The sequence below is a fragment of the Lethenteron reissneri genome, chromosome 50 (assembly GCF_015708825.2).
Source record: "Lethenteron reissneri isolate LAM-NWPU_2019-01 chromosome 50, ASM1570882v1, whole genome shotgun sequence".
Taxonomy (NCBI): domain Eukaryota; kingdom Metazoa; phylum Chordata; class Hyperoartia; order Petromyzontiformes; family Petromyzontidae; genus Lethenteron; species Lethenteron reissneri.
Window position 1 is genome coordinate 5,291,576 of NC_083828.1, and position 19,292 is coordinate 5,310,867.

The following is a 19,292-nucleotide window of genomic DNA, read 5'->3' on the forward strand; positions in this document are numbered from 1 at the left end:
TGGCCGTGGGCGGCCATCGGGGGTTGCGTTCCCAACACAGTGGGCAGCAAGAGAGGTAGTGCGGCATTACATCCGTTGTCGCATCGTACTTAGATGCTCCCACGTCTAAGCTCTTGCAACTTGACCGCTGACCCCGGCCTCGACGGCGAACGTACGGCCAAATGACCCCCGACGACCCATTTGGCCCCCAACGACCTGCTCGGTGTGGAGAGGCCTCTTCGTCCAGCGGTGGATTTACTGTGCACGTGTCCGTGTACTATTTAGCTACGGTTGTAGAGTTCAATTGTTGAGGCACGTGACCTCTTGCCAGTGAAGAGAGAGAGCAGAGAAAAAAAACTATAGGCTCTGAAACCCCGCGGTACAAGCCGTCTATAGGCAACACAACAAGATCCCTCTGCTCAGTTTTATTATCTTGGGAGATAAGTCATGTGTTGACTAACTGCTGCTTGTGTTGTTGCACGGTTGTCAGGGCACTCACAATCGCTCTCTCTGTCTTTGTCACGAGGAGGAGGAGGAGGCTTAGGAGCGAAGAGTTGATTCCACACTTAAGGATAATTTTCAGGTTTTTTTTGTATTGTGTCATGTAGATCCTTCCGTGGGGTACGAGGTGTGTTTACGTGTAGTTTTAAAAGCTACGTGCAAAAGCGGGGCTTTGTGTATCACAGGCTAGCCCTTTTGGGTGGAGCTCACATGTTGATGTTGGCTCTGATCAAGTGTCTCCTCGAAAAAACTTTTTTTAAGAAGCAAGTTCTGCACCAGAGCAGTTTTTTTTTGCTGGCGTGTGTCCACGCACACACGTGCTCGCTGTGTGCCTGTGTGTTGCTGCGTGCGGTTAGCGCGTTGCCCTACGAACCCGGTGACCCGAGTTGGATTCCCGCTCACGGCCGACACCAGTTGACCGGTCCTGGTCCTCCCCTAGGTCGACTCGGCCTCAAATGAGTACCTAGTGGGGTGTGTAAACATTGCCACTAGGGAGACAAAGGCGGTCGGGCGTGGTGCTGGCCACCCACCCCCTCGTGTGCCGTGCCGGCCTTCACAGGCGCTCGCTAACAGCACTTGCCCCAACAGTCTGTTAAGGCTACACGGGGGATCTTTGTCTTTGTGTGGGTGGGGAGTGGCCAGCAGCAGTTGGTGCGCTGCGTTACGAACCCAGCGGCGACCCGAGTTCGATTCCCGTTCGCGACCACCAACACCGGTAGGCCTCCCCTAGGTCGACTCAGCTTTAAATGAGTACCTGATGCGATAGGTAAACATCATCACTAGGGGTGGGGGGGGGGCAAAGGTGGCTGTCATACCCCCAATGTGCACCGAGCCCGGCCGCCTTTGGTGCTCGCTATTGGAACTTGCCCCAGCAAACTCCGTATACTACACGGGGGGGGGGGGGGTGACCTTTGTCTTTGTGTGTGTTTTTATGCGTGTGTGTGGAACTTTTTCTTTCGCACCGTGCGTAGCCAACCGTGTCAATCGGTTGGCATGAGGTCACCGGGAATTTCTTCTGGTTCGTGGGCATCTCGGTAAAGTAACGAGGGCAAAAATATAATCTCATACCATGAACTACCACCATATAGCCACGTCTATCAACGATTACACTTTCAGTCGTGCTGTTTGTTGCTGGACACTTGGAGTTGTGAGCTTTTGCTTAGGAACTGTAATGAAAAACAAACGCACGTTCTGCTCGTTTGTCAATCCACTGCTAGATGAAGGCCTTCCCACGCCGTGCGGCTCGCGAGGGGAGGGGGGGGTTATTTGACCATACTTCACCATCCCGCTTAGTGCGTGGCTTCTGAAAGCACCCACCCGCGCCTTGGACATGACCACTACCACAGTATATATATATACCGCCTCCACCACAGTAAACACCACCACCACCACCAATAAGAATTGAAAATATAAAATGTAAGGCTTCGACACTACACAGTCCAGACACTATGTAGTTATGACATCAGTGTGGGGACCATTAAGCCTCCCCGGTCCCACCCCCTTAATGAGAGGGGGGTTGTGTTTGTTCCTTTTTTCGCGAGCGGTTTCCGCCCTGCGCTTGCTCCTTCGCTAGCCCCCCGCGTGGGCCTGGAATGAATTAGAAACACAACCGGGGCAACGGCGCCGACACACGCCGTTCACCGGCCATTTCTTCCTTCTGGCTGTCCCTCCGTCCGTCCGTCTTCGTACGCCGACTCGCGAAGGCCTTCGGGGGTAGTCGCTTAACGCCGCTGTTTGATGGGGGGGGGGGGGCAAATGCCGTGGGCAAGGTAGGCGAGCGCGAGTTGCTTGCCCGCGGCACAACTTGGTTGCACGGCGACTGCTTCTCAAGACACTGAAGAAATCGTAAGATATTTTGTGAGCCATGGAAGCCCCCATAACTTGCGTAGAGGCTCCCAGACTTGCGCAAAGATTTGGAGACTTTGCGGAGACACCCGTAGACTTTGATAGATGTCGGTGTGCTCGCAATTGAATTTGGATTCATGTGAAGTCGAAAATGTGACGGGAGGTGCGGTGGAACAGGGGCAGGGAGTCGAGGGCACGGATGGCTCCAGGCTCACGGGGATAGCAGGGGAGGGAATGAGAGAATATGCGAAGCAGGGGACCATCTCTCGGACATAAGATGATACATGCATCGGTAACACGATCGTCAAAGTCGCCCTCGTTGTTTGGTGTGTGTGGCGCGGCGGTGGAGCGGGGAGCGGTAGTGTAGTGGTTAGCGCACCGCGCTATGAATCCGGCGGCCCGAGTTGGATTCCCGCTCATAGCCAACACCAGTGACGATTATCTGAACCGGTCCTGGGCCTCCTCTAGGTTGACACGGCCTCAAATGAGTACCTGGTTCGGTGTGTAAACATTGCCACTGGGGAGACAAAGGCGGCCCGGCGTGGTGCTGGCCATCCACCTCCTCGTGTGCCTTGCCGGCCTTCATAGGTGCTCGCTAACGGCGCTTTCCCCAACAGTCTGTTAAGGCTATATGGGGGAGCTTTGCTTTTGGGGTGGCGGTGCAGTGGGTGGTCGTGCACCGAGCCGTGGGGTGTGAGTCACACCCGAGGGTCACGGGGATGAGCCACGCACGGCTCACATTGGTGAGCGAGCGAGGTCTAGGAACCGGTCCTGCCCGCACCCCCACATCCTGATGCAACGTGGGGAGGCCTTTATTCAGCCGTCGATTAACAAAAGGGCTGAAAATGTATGTAACTTTGTGCTACACATGTTGAATCGCCTCCATGGTCCCAACAGAGGTTATTTCAACTTGGCGTGAGTCCCGTTATAGAGCACCGATCACAGAATAGGAAGGTGGGGGGGGGCAATAGAGGGGGGCAGAAATTCGGCGTACAAAAGTCTGAGATCGGCGCGACAAGGCTTTGTGAAAGGGGAGCGATTTGGGCTTCCCGCAGAGCTAACAAAAACACACTTGCCTGCAACGCAAACAAACGAGCAATAACAAATCGATCTTGGGAGTCCAACCGCGACCCACCGAATCATTAGCGATTCCACGAATCACGAGGTGCGGGGCGACGAATCGTCAACTTGTTGACGACGAAGACGACGAGGCCGCCGCTAAACCGCGCGCACCGGAGGTCACCGGTAAAGCCCGTTGTGTCTGTCCCCAGCGCGGAACGGTCGTGTGACGCTTATTAGCGGAACACAACCGGGCCATTGTTGTGTGTGTCCCCCCCCCCCCCCCCAGCGCTTGTCGGGTGGTGGGAGTCAACGCTCGGGTGAGAACGCATCTCGTGTCGTTTAACACGGGAGGGGGGGAAGGTTTGCGCGAGAGAGGGGGCGTTGTTCACACCTGTGGACGAAGCGGTGAATAAAAGAAAGTTGCTAGCCTTGAATTTCTTTGCCGAGCCCCCCGATCCCCCCCACAGCGCCCCCCCCCCCCGGCTCCCTCCCGTCCATTTCCGCCCTCAACCCCCCCCCCCCACTCTGCCGTATCGTGACACCACCACTGTTAACGCGGCATGGGAAAGCTCTGAAACGTGATTTCCGTTGGCTGATAGCAACCCGTGCTCCGTTTCGAATAATGACGATTACGAGAATGGCTTCGGACGCTTGCTTGCGAGCACCAAATTCTGTTTGCGGAGGGCTGTTGGCGGTTGCCTTAGCCCATCATCCTTCCGGTGTCAACAAAATAGGTACCACTTGGTGTGTGGGGGGCGGGGGGGGAGTGACAGATTCACCCTGCCCGCCCGCCACAGGAATTGGGAATTTCCACCAATGTCTCAGGGCTGTAAATCAGAATCCGTAAGAGCAGCAAACTCCCCCCTCGATGCTCATTCTAGCAAGGAAATCACCCCCGAGTGTTTTTTGTTCTCTATCTTCGGGAGCACCGAAACTCTCTGCGCCCTTGTGGAAGCGTTTGCGGTAGCGAGCGCCGCTACCGCCAGCGAGATGTGGCACACGTGTTGTTTTTCTGCACCCCGCCCCCCCCGTCCGCCCTCCCACCACGCCGTTGTGTAATTGTCAGTAATTGAAAAAACTATATCCTTGGCAGCGCAGCGCAGGATAAAACAATGTGTGTTTGCGAGCCGTGTTCAGCGACGTGAACAACAAGCGAAAACGCCCCGACCTGGATTCGATGGATTATTTCAGAAGCGGCAAAAGTGTTTTTAGGGGTTTCGGAAACGCGAGGAGTTTGGAAAGGATGCGTTTGAAGCGACGCATTGCGAAACGGATGCGTCACCAGCTTCTTTTTCACGCGAAGGGCAGATAACAGCAGCGTTATCGGAGTGAATATTCATTATTGCCCTTTCCATACAACCTGTGGATTATTTTTCGTATCCTGCCTACGCAGTCAGAGGTGGCACACCGGGGGAGCAGGCGTCACGGCGGTTCACCCCACTCCACTGTAAACCGAGTTGGATTCTCGGCCACGACTAACATCAGTGGCTAGTGATCTCTGAACGAGTCCTTGGCCTCCCTTTTATCCACCCACGCTGACCGCTGTCGTGTCGTGAAGTCTGTTGGGTTGTGAAGTCTGTTGGGTTGTGATATCTGATCAAACGGCCGACACGGTCTTTGCGTAGAAAGCCTTTACCCAGCAGTTGACTAATTAACGGCCAGGGTTACCTATACATTCTACCATGGGCACCGCGGTGGAGAGATGTTAACTACATCGTCTGGTATACAGGAAGTCGTGGGTTCGATCTCCGACCCCGACGCCTGTATATTTGGAGTTGGCATGTCTCTCTCTCCCTGTGGTCGCGTGGATTCTTGTCCTGGTCCTCCGTTTTTTTTCTCCTCATTTAGAATCCACATCACACGTTTTAAGAGCATTTGGCTGCCACTATAAATTTCCACACGCTGATAAGCCACTTCGTTGAGCTATCATTTTGTAGCCAGATTGCTTCTGAAAAAGAGCCTTACCTGGTATATTCAGAAATAGTTTAGTTTTAATAGTGTAGTTTGCTCTATGAATACCAACAGACGAGGAACTTCAACACCACACTAATTCTCTCGTGAAGTGTCATGGCCAGCAGCAGCAGCATTGGTATTTAGCTCCTGAACCACATTGCCCCCTGCCATCATGTGCCAGGATAGAGCCAGGTGACCCAACTGACAAAGCCGGTACACCAATAATGTCAACAACAACAACATGTTGTCGTAAAACGGCAAACAATCGTGAACCTGATTTAAACGGTGAACAAACACTCCGACGATTTATCCCTTCTTGGCTTGTACATTTTTCTCGCCACTCCCCTTGTATTTTTTTGTGCTCTAAAAATTCCCGTCATTTGAACACAACTCGAAGAATTCGTCACAAAAACCAAAAGCCCATTCCAGTAGTCCGGCTTCGGTGGATGAGGCATTTCGGCAACGCAGCGAGACGGGTAACTTTAACAAGCGGCTCAAGGATTTGTAGAAGCGATGCCCCGTTCTGTTGAATGATACCAGGCGTAATGGAGGTGAGCGCCAGTGCACTTGTGTTGTGGGGCAAAGTGTGGGTGCTTCCACCTCTGCCAAGACGTCTCTGGCCAGCGTGGAAGAGGAGGCATGAAACACCCTCTGGAGCTCCCTCCCGGAGCGTTGAGCATACTAAACGCACTTTTCGAAACGTGCTTTTAAGAGTATTTGGCTGCTATGAATTTCCACTTGATCAGGCACTGCGTTCAGCTATCGTTTGTGATTGCCAGGTCGCTTATAAAAACGATCTATGCAGCTCGGTGGACCTGTACCTGCTAAGATAATACATTGTTCAGTAAATAGTTTAGTTTAAACATAGTTTAGTATAATAGTCCCTCTTAGCGGAGACCCCTCCGCCAGCAGTGGCACGAGCGAGCAGGCGCAAGGGGATGCTCCTTGACCTCGTTCTGGCCTGCATCTTCGACCTCGCGTGTTTGGACCTGGTGTATCCACACTACGGCGGGGGGCGAGCACGCGGCGGGGGGGGGGGGGCTGTCTACTTATTTATTCTCAATGAATCCAGGTGTCCCAAGTGCCGCCCCACCCGGAGTGGAGCCTGTGAAGTGTTTATGCCGCCCTGTAGCTTTGTTGGAGACCCGTGGTGGTGGGAGGGTTCGTTGAGGAGGAGGAGGAAGCTGTTTGCGGGGGGGGGGGGGGGGGGAGTCAAGGTGTGCTCCACTTGTTCTCCGATTGCCCTATCTGCAAATTCCTACGTTTCAAAAACAGTGTTTCCGTTTACACGCCCAACCCCCTCTGGGTAACAGCCGCCTGTGTATTCACACCTGTCTGTGGCCGCACCGCAGCTATGCCTCATAAAACAGAGGAATGGGAGAAATGTCTGTGACCGTTCCACCTGTTTTATTTGTTCCCTCCCTCCCCTCCGTAGCCAACCGTGCTAATCGGAGGTGCTGAGGGGGGGGAGCAAAAGACTTAACACAAAAAGCAGTTCTGAAAAAATTAGTTTTTTCCAATCTAGACTTAAAAGTGCGTAGCTTCAGTGGCTTCCTAATGTTGTAAGGAGGAAGAGCATTCCAGAGGGCCTCTGAAGCGCGTCCGAAAGCGCGCGATGGCGGTGACCGTCTTTGTTCGACGGTCCACCAAAAGCCGCTGCTGTTGCTGCGAGGATGACCAGAGGTTTTCGTGATGATGGTTTATGCTCCTTTGACGAGACCAGCGAGGTTTTTGTGGTTCCTGTGTGGCAAGCACTTGGTGTGTAATGAGTGCGACCTATGTAGGTAGCCACCCATGTCCTGGGCCCGTCGCTGTGTGTGCGTGCACGGCGTGATATCCATTCACACTTCCTCGTGCGCACGTTATTTTTGACCGTCGCGTTCGGCCTGTCGTGCCACGTGTTGTTTTGAAGTCTCCCCAGTAAGTGGCTTCTTTTTTTTTTTTAACCACGTTTGGTCGCGCGAGTTCGACGCTTGGGGTTTACGCTCCATCCATCCCAGTTTTTATTCCATTTGTACTGACGGGTCTCGTGAGTCGGAGTGTCGATTTAGAACGCAGCGCTTCGCTGCGTGGGCTCAGAGAATCACCTCCGAAAGCAGATATCAAAGAACTGCTTCTTAATCCCTTACAAGTGACCTTTTTAGCCACGCAAGAGGGCGCTGCGCTTTACTCCATGTTTTTGCTGTACGACAGCCAGTGTAACGCGCAATGCCGTTATTTGGATATGGTCATTTGATTGGGACGGTAACCGGGCTTAGACCATTGACTCACAAAACAATTGACAACCCTTTTTTATATTTAACTTTTTTTACACAACTTGGTCTCGTGCGAGCCTGTGGGTCTCTGCGTACGTCATGTGTAACCGTACTGAAACCCAAACTCGACTTACGAACGCTTGTTAGAAACCTAGTTTTTGCTCGTGGGCTCCTTAAAACCGTGATGCAAACGCAGGATGCCAACGGTGTGCCGGTTCAGGCCGTACGACTTCTTAAAAAAAATAACTCGGCCCCTCCTGTCGGCTGTTATTGTCGCATGCTTCGGGTTTTGGTTATTCGTACGGCCCGTGTACATGGCACAAGTTTAAAGTGTAACGAGTGCTTTGAGTACGGGGACGCCTGTTAGTCAAAGGGGGGGACTGGCTTTGTCAATATGTACCCGATCACGATCATTCCCCCCTGACAGAGATATAGTTTTGATTCGTTTGATTCGTTGTGTTTTTTTCCGAATCTTTTTTTACGTGATAAAGCTTTCTAGGTTTTCACGTGATTAATGTCCTCGCCACGGCAGGATACCTCAACCAGAGTAGGTGGCCTAGTTGCGCGATACAACATCTTGCTTCCACACACGAGTCAATGCACGTGTCGTGAGCTTAACAATCTCAACATTTATTCTTCTTGCGCTTATTTACGCTGGAAACGTGACTCTCTTTCAGCAGGGTCCTGCCAAGTTGTCGCGGTAGGTGGCGATGATTGCTACGCACATTCCAGTGCAGCAATTTTGCGGGCGGCTTCCCGAATGTGGCAACGCTTTGGACTGCTGCGACGACACACAGTGGGGCCCACTCTTGCGAATAAACGTCATGGGGATCCTCAGCTCCCACTGTGAAGCAGACTGGGCGTGCGGTTTTTCTGTTGTTCATAATGCACCGCGCGGCAATCGAGGAATTGATCGGTGCAAAATCTAGCTCGTGCGACGACATGCAGCAGAATGCCAGGATTGCAGCCGGCTCGGAAGAAATGCGGCTCGCGATGAAAACGGCTCGCGAGAAGTGGGCGTGGGTGTCCGGATTCGTCAAAAAGAATTACAATAAGAATAATCAGAATAATAACAACAATAAGATACAAGCAGCCTTTTTGCCCACTTCAGCATTTGTTTCTTGCTGTGGTTGTCCCACCTGATGATGATTGCTTGTGTTGCGCCCGAAACGTCGTGATTTAATTTATTTTATTTTATACCTACGTGACTTTACCGAAAGAACCAAAGAGTAAGAATAACAACAAGAATAATAACATCAATAAGAATAACAACAACAATAACATTTTTACAAAGCGCCTTTAATATTGAAATATCTCAAAGCGCTGTACATAACAATAAAGCTAGACCAGTATGGATAAAATTTAAGCGAAATAGAAAGCTGATAGTAACACTATCAATGACTACTGCTCGAAATTCCAATAAAATGAAGAACTGTGATAATAGTGAATCATTAAAATTGCAGAGTGATCCAATCAAACAACAACATTGTTTTTTTTTCCAAGTCTTAAGCTACAGTGAAAGCATGCAGCACAAATATGTGAGCTTTAAGATGTGATTTAAAAAGTGGAAACGGACTCGGAAGGTGTTGGAGCAGTGACGTAAGTTCCCGAGCAGATGCTCTGTGGATCAGCTACACCTCAGGGTCCCGGAGTGGCCTTCATCCAGCAGTGGATTGAACGTGGCTGATGATGAAGAAGATCGATGTTCATCTTCTTGGTTCTTCCGGTAAAGTCACGTAGAAGGGAAATAATAAAAATTAAACATAATGAAATACAATTCTCACGACGTTTCGGCCACAACGCAAGCAGCCGGCCTCAGGTGAAGAACAGGGCTGTCGGAAGGGGAGTGATTCCACATAACTATACGCTGCCAAGCTAGGTGGTGTTCATTCAGACGCTGTCTTTCCGACAGCCCTGTTCTTCACCTGAGGACGGCTGCTTGCGTTGTGGCCGAAACGTCGTGAGAATTGTATTTTATTATGTTTTATTATTATTATTTTATTATTTCCCTTCTACGTGACTTTACCGAAAGAACCAAGAAAATGAATCCCTGCAGTCACGAAAGCTTTAAATCGAAATTTTAGATCGATGTAGTTATCACCAGCACCACATCGCACGCGTGCATCCACGCAAACTCTTAATTCTGTATTAATTGTTGGCACAATTGGCATTGGCGCGAGCACGTGTCTTTCGATAAAACCAACGACCCAAGTGTGATTTATTACTCACAGAGGGGGGGGGGGGGTGGGTTCATTTTGTGCTTAAAAAACAAGTCTGCTCGTGTTTGTTTTTCTCAGCTCCTTTGTTTATCAGTTCGTTGATAAGAACCTTGGGGCTCGGCGGACGGCAGTCGGTTGCTGTTCCACGCAGCTTACTTTCCTCACTGTGTGCGGGAGGCCTGCTCCTGCGAGTTGCAGTGAATCTCAAGCTTTTCATCTTCATCAGTTGTACGAGCTGCACTGGGGAAGGGGGGGGCGGGGGCGTGTAAACAAAACCGTTTTTTTTTAAATCCTTTATATTAAATTCGCTTGCTTTCTTACGACCGTGCAAATCTTTCGGTCGTTTTTTAACCCACTTCCCGTGATCCAATCGAGCTGACATTTTCCACACAGACTCGTTGTGCGTGACAATTAATGTTCGTGAATTTTTTTTCTCCAAAATTTTGCACTTTTTTGGACGAAAATATTATATTTAATTACCAATTGCTTAATGGTGCAATGCAATCATCTGACCCATAGGTGGCAGCCATCTCAAGCCAGAGGACGAGAGGACTCTAGCCGCCACGCATATAAAGGATTTATAGTGAAAAACTTACGGGTTATACTTGTTTCAAATGCTGTTTGAAAATTGCACAGCCCTTATCATGTAGACAGAAGACAAAAACACACGCGCGCAAGTGAACGTGAAAATTGTATATGAATGTCACAATATGACTGTATGGTAGCAAGTACCTTTATGGGCGAGTGGAAAACTAACTGTAAAAAACTCTTTGGTTCTTTCGGTAAAGTCACGTAGAAAGAAAATAAAATAAATAATAGAATACGACATTTCGATTGCAACACAAGCAACCGTCATCAGGTATGAATGAATGAGAAAACAAACCTGGTAAACTTAGCAATATAATGCAATGCAACACAGAGAGTCGGCTAACACAACAGTTATCACTTTACCTGCTTGATTGTGTTAACTGTTGTTAGCCAACTAATAAAAATATATAACAATATTTTTATTATTTTATTGTTTCCCTTCTACGTGACTTTACCGAAAGAACCAAGAATATGAATTCCTGCAGTCACGAAAGCTTTAAATCAAAATATAAAAACTATTGTTATTTTACCAGGTAAGGCCCACTATGATGTAGCTATTTTTAAGAAGCGATCTGACCACGTCTGATAGCTCAACAAAGTGGCTTATCACCGTTTGGAAATTTATAGCAGCCAAATACTCTGAACGCACGGTGATTCTAAATGTGGAAGGAAAAACCGGAGGACCTGGAGAAAATTCCACTCAACCACAGGGAGACAATGAAAACTCCAAATGTATAGGCGTCAGGGTCGGGATCGAACACACGACCTCCTGCATACAAGGCAAGGTAGATAACATGTTGCCACCATGATGGGCGAGAGTGGAACATACTTGGGGTGTTTTTCTTTTCTTCTTCTACTCGTGTTCGTAAGAATGAAAAATTGTCATGGGTAAATTCGAAGAGGTTTATTTTTTGTTTGTTAATTTGTTTAACCCAGGATGCGAACTCAAAAGACCACGATAAGAGTCTCATTTGAAAGAGTGAGTTCTGGGGCATTAGTCTGCTGCCAGTAAGGGAGAGATGATTTCTGCTGCTGTCTGATCCCAATTGAGTGAGCTGTGGTGTAGCTTTCAAATTTGGCAAATTTGGACTCCGACGCCGGGCACACGATGGCACTGCTCTTGACAATGACGTCACGGAGATGTTTAACGTCCGCCGCAAAGCATCTCTACAGTGAATACTGCACCGCAGTAATAACTGGGGCGGCCGCTGGATTCGAACTATGGCCAGGTTTCTTCTGAAAAAAAATCTACATTCCGCGCGTGGATCAGTCGATGTTTGTTGATTCGGTAATTTGCAGCAGCCGCAGCAGATGCATTTTCACTTGACCCCTGCAGCCACTAGATGGCCACTACGTTTACCTACGAATGAAATCGCTTTGGAGGCGGGGCGAGCGGGTAAATTGTTTCAGCTCTGTAAAATAGTATTGTTTTATATTACGGTATCGATGTTAACGCAAAAATAACATTCTTTCACGGACATGTTGCACGTTTCCTGGAAATAAAAGCAATTGGTCTGCACGTTGCTAGGTTTCAAGTCTGGCGGCTGATTTTCAAACCGCAGGAATTGTAAGTTTAAATTTGGCAAATGCACAATCAGCAGAGCGGCACTGGAACCCCCCCCCCCCCCCCACCATGCAATCAAGATCACATTCTCCGTCATCGCGCGGAGAAGTGCTCCGTGTTTTTTTTTGTCGCGTGCAACGTAACCGCAGATCCATACGTCGCGTTCAAACCAGCCGTCAGCTGTTGTTCGTTCCACCGCTTGGGCGAAGGTCACCGTCGCCCCTCGCTGTCCCCGCGACGACAGAAGAATCCGGGGTTTCGCCCAGCGCCTGCACACGTGCCGAACCCACATCGCTCCATCTCCGTTGTAAACCGTCCTCCTGGGGGGGGGGGGGGGGGGGGGCACGTTCCCTCCTGTGGTTGCCACCCAGTTGATTTTTTGTTGGCCCTCCCGGCCATAATTTCTTCTCGCGACATGTCATCCCAAAAGACGGCATAAAATCTGTTCCATCTCACCTGCGTGCGTTCTCTTGATATTTAACAATAGGAATAATAATACGTTTTTGAAAAGTCTTGCGAGTAAAAATAAATAGATGTAAAAATGGTTTCAAATTTACATTGACAATGTGTCAATTCACGTGGTTTTTGTTGTTGTTTAAATTGCAGTTGCAGGGCCGGCCCAAAAACTGGAAGCGGTCGGCAACAAACGGCACCATTTGAAGGTGTAATAGACAAAGGGTTAATATGTTTCTGGAATGGAGCAAGGTTGTAAGAATTTGTGAGATGTCTGCAGGGAATTACAAGGCCAGACAAAGTACTATGTTTATTTTAGCAGGTAAGGCCCACTGAGCTATACAGCTCTTTTTCAGAAGCGACCTGGCGACCACAAATGATAGCTCAACAAGGTGGCTTATCATGTGAAAATTTATAGCAGCCAAATACTCTGAACGCGTGTTCATTCTAAATGTGAAGGGAAAAACTGGAGGACCCGGAGAAAAACCCACACGACCACGGAGGGAACATGCAAATTTAAAATATGCAGGTGTCAGGATCGGGATTGAACCCATGCCCTCCTGTATACCGGGCGAGGTAGTTAATATCTCGCCACAGCCGTGCTCGGAACAAAGCAGAAGGGAGAAGTGCTTTGTGTTTGAACCCGGTATGGACGATCCGACATAGTCAGCCAGTCGTCAACACTGGGTGAAGAAATTGGCGTGTGAAGTTCACGTTTAAAGGACATTAGTTCTGTGTGTGTGTACGCGCGCGCGCATTTGCGCAAGTGGGGGTGGACACAAACGCATTGCGAAGAAACCGCACGGGATTATTAATACATCTGACGGCCGTTTGTTACAATCGGCAAGTCGGTGAATCACAGCGCTCGGAAAAGACGAACGAGGCGGCGGCGGTGCCGTGCTGCTCGCCTCGCCAGCGCCAGGCAGAGGTTGCAACCGGGTACCCGATACCCGTACCCTACCCGATACCCGGTTACCCGTACCCGGCCGGGTACGGGTACGGGTACCCGTTTGCGACCCTGGTGCGGCCGGGTACGGGTACAGGTAAGGAGTCAAAACTCGTTTGCGACCTCTGGCGCCATGACGCTCGCGAGCGAACGGCGGTCTTGGGGTGGCGCTCCCCGTCGCATGAAAAAACAATGCCGGGAAGTTTACACGAGGCCCGTTTCACCCTCTGAACATAGGAGATGGGGGAAATCGTTTTCAATTTAAAGTTGCTTACCCACACTTGAACCCCCACCAGCGTCAACTACCTAGGTGCCACAGTGGCGAGATGTTAACGACCTCGCCTGGTATGCAGGGGGTCGTGGGTTCGACCCCGACCCTAACACCTATATATTTGGAGTTTGGATGTCTCTTGCTCTTTGGTCGCGTGGATTTTTCTCCTTCGGTTTTTCCCTCCATATGTAGAATCAACATCACGCATTCAGAGTATTTGGCTGCAATAAATGTCTACGTGATGATAAGCCACTTCCTTGAGCTATCATCTCTGGCCAGGTGGCTTCTGAGAAAGAGCTACGTAGCTCAGTGGGCCTTACCTGGTAAGATAAAAATTGTTTAGTTTTAGTGTCGTTTACATTGCGAGGTGGACAGAAGCGGTGTGAGAGGGGTGCGGGTTGGCGGGGATTTTAGAGACTCGCACCATCGTTTCAGCTGCCATGCTCGGAGATTGAATTGAACCGGCGACCTCCAGATTGAAAGTCCCCAGTGCACTTTAGCAGCATAACAAACCATGGCAACCGGGTGACATGTCCTTAAAGGACAAAAAAAACCGAGCCTGCTTTTGAAACTCTTACGGCACCTGCTTCACGATCTTCCTGGTGTAGTTCATTCCTTTGTTTTCTGGGGGGGGGGGGGTTGTTTTTCTTCAAGAAAGGTGTGTTTTTCTGCAGTTTTTTGTTCAAAATCTGAGGCTCCAAAAAAAACATGAAGCCGCACAAAGCGCCCTCTTTGTTTCCACACACCCCGATGATGATCGCGTGAGTCACTTTCTGCTCGAGACGAGAGGGACCCTACGGCTAATTGCAGGCTCTGCTATATTAAAAACAGGTTTCAGAATTCTTTGCTGTGGCTGCTGGAAAAGCTTTTATTTAATTTTAGGTTCTACCGAGTTTTTGTTGTTTGTTGTTGTTGCTGCACGTCACAAAGACAGATCACCCGTATAGCCTTAACAGAATGTAGGAGCAAGTGCTGCTAGCGAGCACCTATGAAGGCCGGTACAGCACACTAGGGGGTGGGTGGCCAGCACCGAACCCGACCGCCTTTGTCTTCCCAGTTGCGATGTTTTTACACACCACACCAGGTACTCATTTGAGGCTGAATCGACCTAGGGGGTGCCCAGGACCGGTTCAAATAAGCGTCACTGGTGTTGGCCGTGAGCGGGAATCGAACTCGGGTCGCCGGGTTCATAGTGCAGCGGGCTAACCGCGACACTACCGCTCCCCCACAACCACAGACACACACACACGCACTCACCCCTCTACCACGGACACACACACACCTGTACCTCCGTGAAGGTGGTGGACGGCGCGCGATCAGTGGCGCTTCACTCGGGGAAGTAAACTTCTCATTCCCAACAAGTTGGGGTTGCATCAGCGTGGCCCGGCCGATTCTGCCGCTGTGCGCCCGTGCGTCGTTCTCGTCGTCTTCCGCAGACCGTAATCTCGCTCCGCTCAGTGGAAACTTTTGTTTTGAACAAGCGGCGCGCTCGGTTGCCGTGCCGGCACGGTGAACTGGCACCACTTCGGTTCGATTCCCAGGTCAGGGCTCGTCGCAACTGGGCAGCGATGTGTCAGGATCTAAATCAGAATCGGAGTCTTTATTTACGCTGGAGGAATCCGATGAGCTGTAGAGCACTTATTCACAAGAGGTTTTTGGGTTAGATCGCGTAAATATCATGTATTGTTAAACCTGCCACCACACAACACAGACAATTAGTAAGGTTTGTCACCTTGGTTCTTTCGGTAAAGTCACGTAGAATGGAAATAATAAAATAATAAAAGAAGACAGAGTCTGTCTCTGTCTTCTCGACAGACCTGTTCTCCACCTGAGGACGGCTGCTTGCGTTGTGGCCGAAACGTCGTGAGAATTATTTTATTGTTTTATTTTTATTATTTTATTATTTCCCTTCTACGTGACTTTACCGAAAGAACCGAGGATTTGATGGGGACAGCAACCATGGCGTCAGTAGCAATAGGCGGCGACTGACCGCTGATGAACGAGTGACCGGAGATGAATCGTCGAGCGCTAGATTAATCAATCAACTTTATCTGCATCATTTGCCGAATTGCCACGGGAGGTCATCGAATGCAGCCAGAGGTATTACAACGGGGGTTGCTCAGGCGCCAGACGCGACGGGCACCATTCCAATTTCGGCCGGCCACGTGCTCGCTGTGTACGGGATGACGGGGGGGGGGGGGGGGGGAAATCCTTGTTGTTGTGCCACGTTAAAATTTCTCTGCCACGGCCCCCCCACCCCCCTCTCTCTCACCAAGAAGCAGCGCTACTTTCTCGGGGGGGAGATCCGTTGGGGCGCGCCGCCCCCCCGCCCCCCACCGCGCCTAGCCGTAGTCGAATCTATCGCCAGTTGAGACGGGCTTGCGCGGCATCCGCAACTCTGAGCAGGGCCCATAATTAGGGAGCATTGCCGCCTCCTCCTGTGCCTCCTCCTGGGGCTGTCACCAAGCTGCCGTGGGCGGGCGGGCGGGCCGGCAGCGGCGCCCGAATTTGCGTCTTCATCGACGGCTGCTAGTTGGCGGACTGTAATGTTGAAAAACACACTCTCGGTTTCGTTTAAGTTGCTCGACGTTTTAAAGCGACGCGGTGAACAAGAAAGAAATGTCGGGGGGTGGTGCGGTGGTGGAAAGCGTTATCAAGTGTAATCTAGAATGGCTGTTAAGCCTGTCTGCCTGGCAAGTCAGCCTCGGGATCATTTAATATGCTGCTGGTAATTGGTACGATGCGAAACCGCTGTCGCTCGTGACCGGGTGACAAATAGCCGCTAACCGCTGACGAGTGCCCGCTAAACTGCTTATTTTTTTAATAGATTTTTTTTTTTTGCAAGCCCGCACACTCCGAGCTCGATAAGAGAGCTCGTCTTGTTCTCTCTGCTACAAAAAGAAAACATGTGGATACTGGAAACGTTTCAAGACATTTTGAAAGGAGAGTTTAGTTATTAAGGCGTTCAATGATGGGCTGATCCGTCACCGGATTCGATTGTGATTTGCGTAGGATTTTCACGTAAACCGTCCTCTCTGCTCACCTGCGAGTTTGTTCTTCTCGACGATACACGACTGCTGTCGTAGCGAGCACCACGGCGGCGAGTTCGATTCCCGGTCGTGGCCATCGTGGTTAGTAGCAAGTCACGAAAGCTTCAAATCAAGATAGTAGCAAGTGATTACCTGAATCGGTCCGAGGCCAACCCCCCCACCCCTTTCATTCACCTGGCCACGCAACCCCGACACGACCTTCATCCAGCGGTTGATTGGCAAAGGGGTTGTAATTATTACATTATTAACAATGCCAACGGCACGTGTGGTATTATCACCTTCATAATCGGCGTAGCTGCAATGTCAACCCCAGGCCTAGGGCCTTCTGAAGCCAGTGCAAACAATCTGTATTCTAAAGTTCTGAATTCGAATTGCCTCGGTCATCTTATCTAGGATTTTATACGGCGCTTTTGTCAAAGCGCTTTATAAGAATTGTGAATGGTACATTAGTAATTGACTGTTGAGGAAAAGGGATGGGGTTTGAGTGTTTGGGGGAGGGGAAGGGAGGTTGGGAAGGGGGTGAAGGTTTTAAGGACGAGGAGAGGAAGTAGTGGAAGGATACCCTATTGAAAAAAATGAGTTTTAAGGGAGGAGCAGCGAATTCTAAGAGGATACAATACCCCACTTCCCTAACAATTCATAATTCAATGTGCACGAACTCACCATCACCGTTATTCACCACACGCCACTGCCGTCCCCTTGCCTCGCGAACTACAGACTCTCTCCACCTCATTTGGACTCTCAATGATAAATTCACCGGCACCCCCCCCCCCCCCATCCTCTCCCTGCGAAACCACCCTCCCCTTCGTATTTATTAGCTTCATGAATTCAATGGACACGGTAGGCAGCTAAAATGTTTGGAAGCGCAGTTTGATATTTTGATGCGCTTATGTTTATTGATTTTGCTGTGTACGATGTTTGATGACTGAGCCAGAGGTTCCTCTGTCTTGTAACATGTTGCCATCGGCGCTTTTGGGATTTTTGGGTTGGGCCACGTTACAATCTGACCGAAAATCAGTGTCGTTCAGTTCCCCTCCTTACCACCCGACACAGCTAAAGAAATACATTTTAAATGATTGCGAGCGTCATTATTGGATGGGCGCACTCGGCTCCACGCCGAGAAACAATCCTCGCAGCCAAGTGAACAACAACATCGTGATCATCACCCAGGCACTCCTAATATCAATCCACGGATGCGGTCACAATGGAACGTGAATTTAAGCAAACTCTTCATTCTAGATTTGAAGCTTTCGTGACCTCAAGGATTCATATTCTTAGGGTTTTTCGGTAAAGTCAAGTAGGTAAAAAATTAAAATTCCTCCCACCCTCAACCAGTATATATACAAGGACTGTTTTCTTGGAATTTCTCTCACTTGATACAGCTATCGTGCTGTGACGGTTCCACCTGAAGACGGAAGCTTGTGTTGCCTCCGAAACGTCGTGATTTTATTTTTATTTTACTTTTATTAATTTTAATTTTTTACCTAAGAATACAAACTCTTCATCCCGATGCGCGTCCCTTTCTCCTCTCTCTCCCATCCTCCAGTTTGCGACGGCAAGTGCGGCCGGCGGGCCTGCAGCTCCGCGGGCGACTGCTGCCATGAGGAGTGCCTGGGAGGCTGCTCCGCACCCGACGACCCCCTGGCCTGCGTCGCCTGCCGCCACTACGTCCACGTGGACGGCACCGCCGCCCGCTGCGTGCCCGACTGCCCCGCGGGCACCTACCGCTTCAAGGGCTGGCGCTGCGTGACGGCCGCCTTCTGCCGCGTGCTGCACGAAGCCTGCGTCAAGGAGGCGGAGGAGAACGAGGAGCAGCCCATGATGACGATGGGCGGCGGAGGCGGGGCGGTGGGAGCCGGGACCATGTCGGCTGGGCTCGGCTTGGGCGGCGGAGGAGGCGGAGGATTGTCGGACAGGGAGTGCATCAATTGGGTCCTGCACGACGGGGAGTGCCGGCCCGAGTGCCCGTCCGGGTACACGATGGAGAACGAGACGAGGTGAGCGGCGCGAAAGAAGTTCAAGTCGCGTGCGTAATCGATTCGCCCGCTCGGTGTTCACGCGGCGAACGTGTTGCGTTACGTTCATACGATGCATCTGTGGGCTAAACTGGTCCTGTCTTCCTTCCTTGCACTCGCTACTCACCCTCCTCTCCCCCCCCCCTCTTCACCAACCCACACTAAGTGTATGGGTTGGCCACTGGTTTGTGATGTGGAGGTGTGGCTATCGTGACCAGCGCGGCACTGAGTTTGGAAATAATTCCAAGCCTCTCCATTTAAGGAACAGCTGCAAGGCCCGCCGTATATTATCGTCGCGGCGTTTGCACGGCCGCGGTTTAGTAAAGCGCGCGTTGTGTGCGTTTGTATATACGTACGTTGAACTTCTTTCGCACCGTACGTAGCCAACCGTGATAATCGGAGGTGCGGGGAAGGACAACAAACGAAAAAAGTGCGTCGGTTTCTGCGTTTAAAATAGCGCTCGATGTGCCGCCGTTTACACGCTCGTACAAGAAAGTACTTGGTGTCTGACGAGCACCACAGACCGGTTCATCGCTCGCCTGTAAACCAGCGCTGCGGAGGCGGCAGCGAGGGTTGGTGAATCGCCGCACA

At 50.5% G+C, this 19,292-nt stretch overlaps 1 protein-coding gene across 3 annotated transcripts in view; it reads left to right on the forward strand.

Annotated features, from left to right (window-relative positions):
- The window catches only part of LOC133355163 (insulin-like growth factor 1 receptor), a 124,263-nt gene that overhangs the window by 64,284 nt on the left and 40,687 nt on the right, over window positions 1-19,292 (forward strand). For all 3 annotated transcript variants that reach the window (XM_061572492.1, XM_061572493.1, XM_061572491.1), the window contains exon 5: window positions 18,233-18,683. In XM_061572492.1, the coding sequence (XP_061428476.1) occupies window positions 18,233-18,683 (451 nt within the window). The remainder of the gene's footprint in view (window positions 1-18,232; window positions 18,684-19,292) is intronic.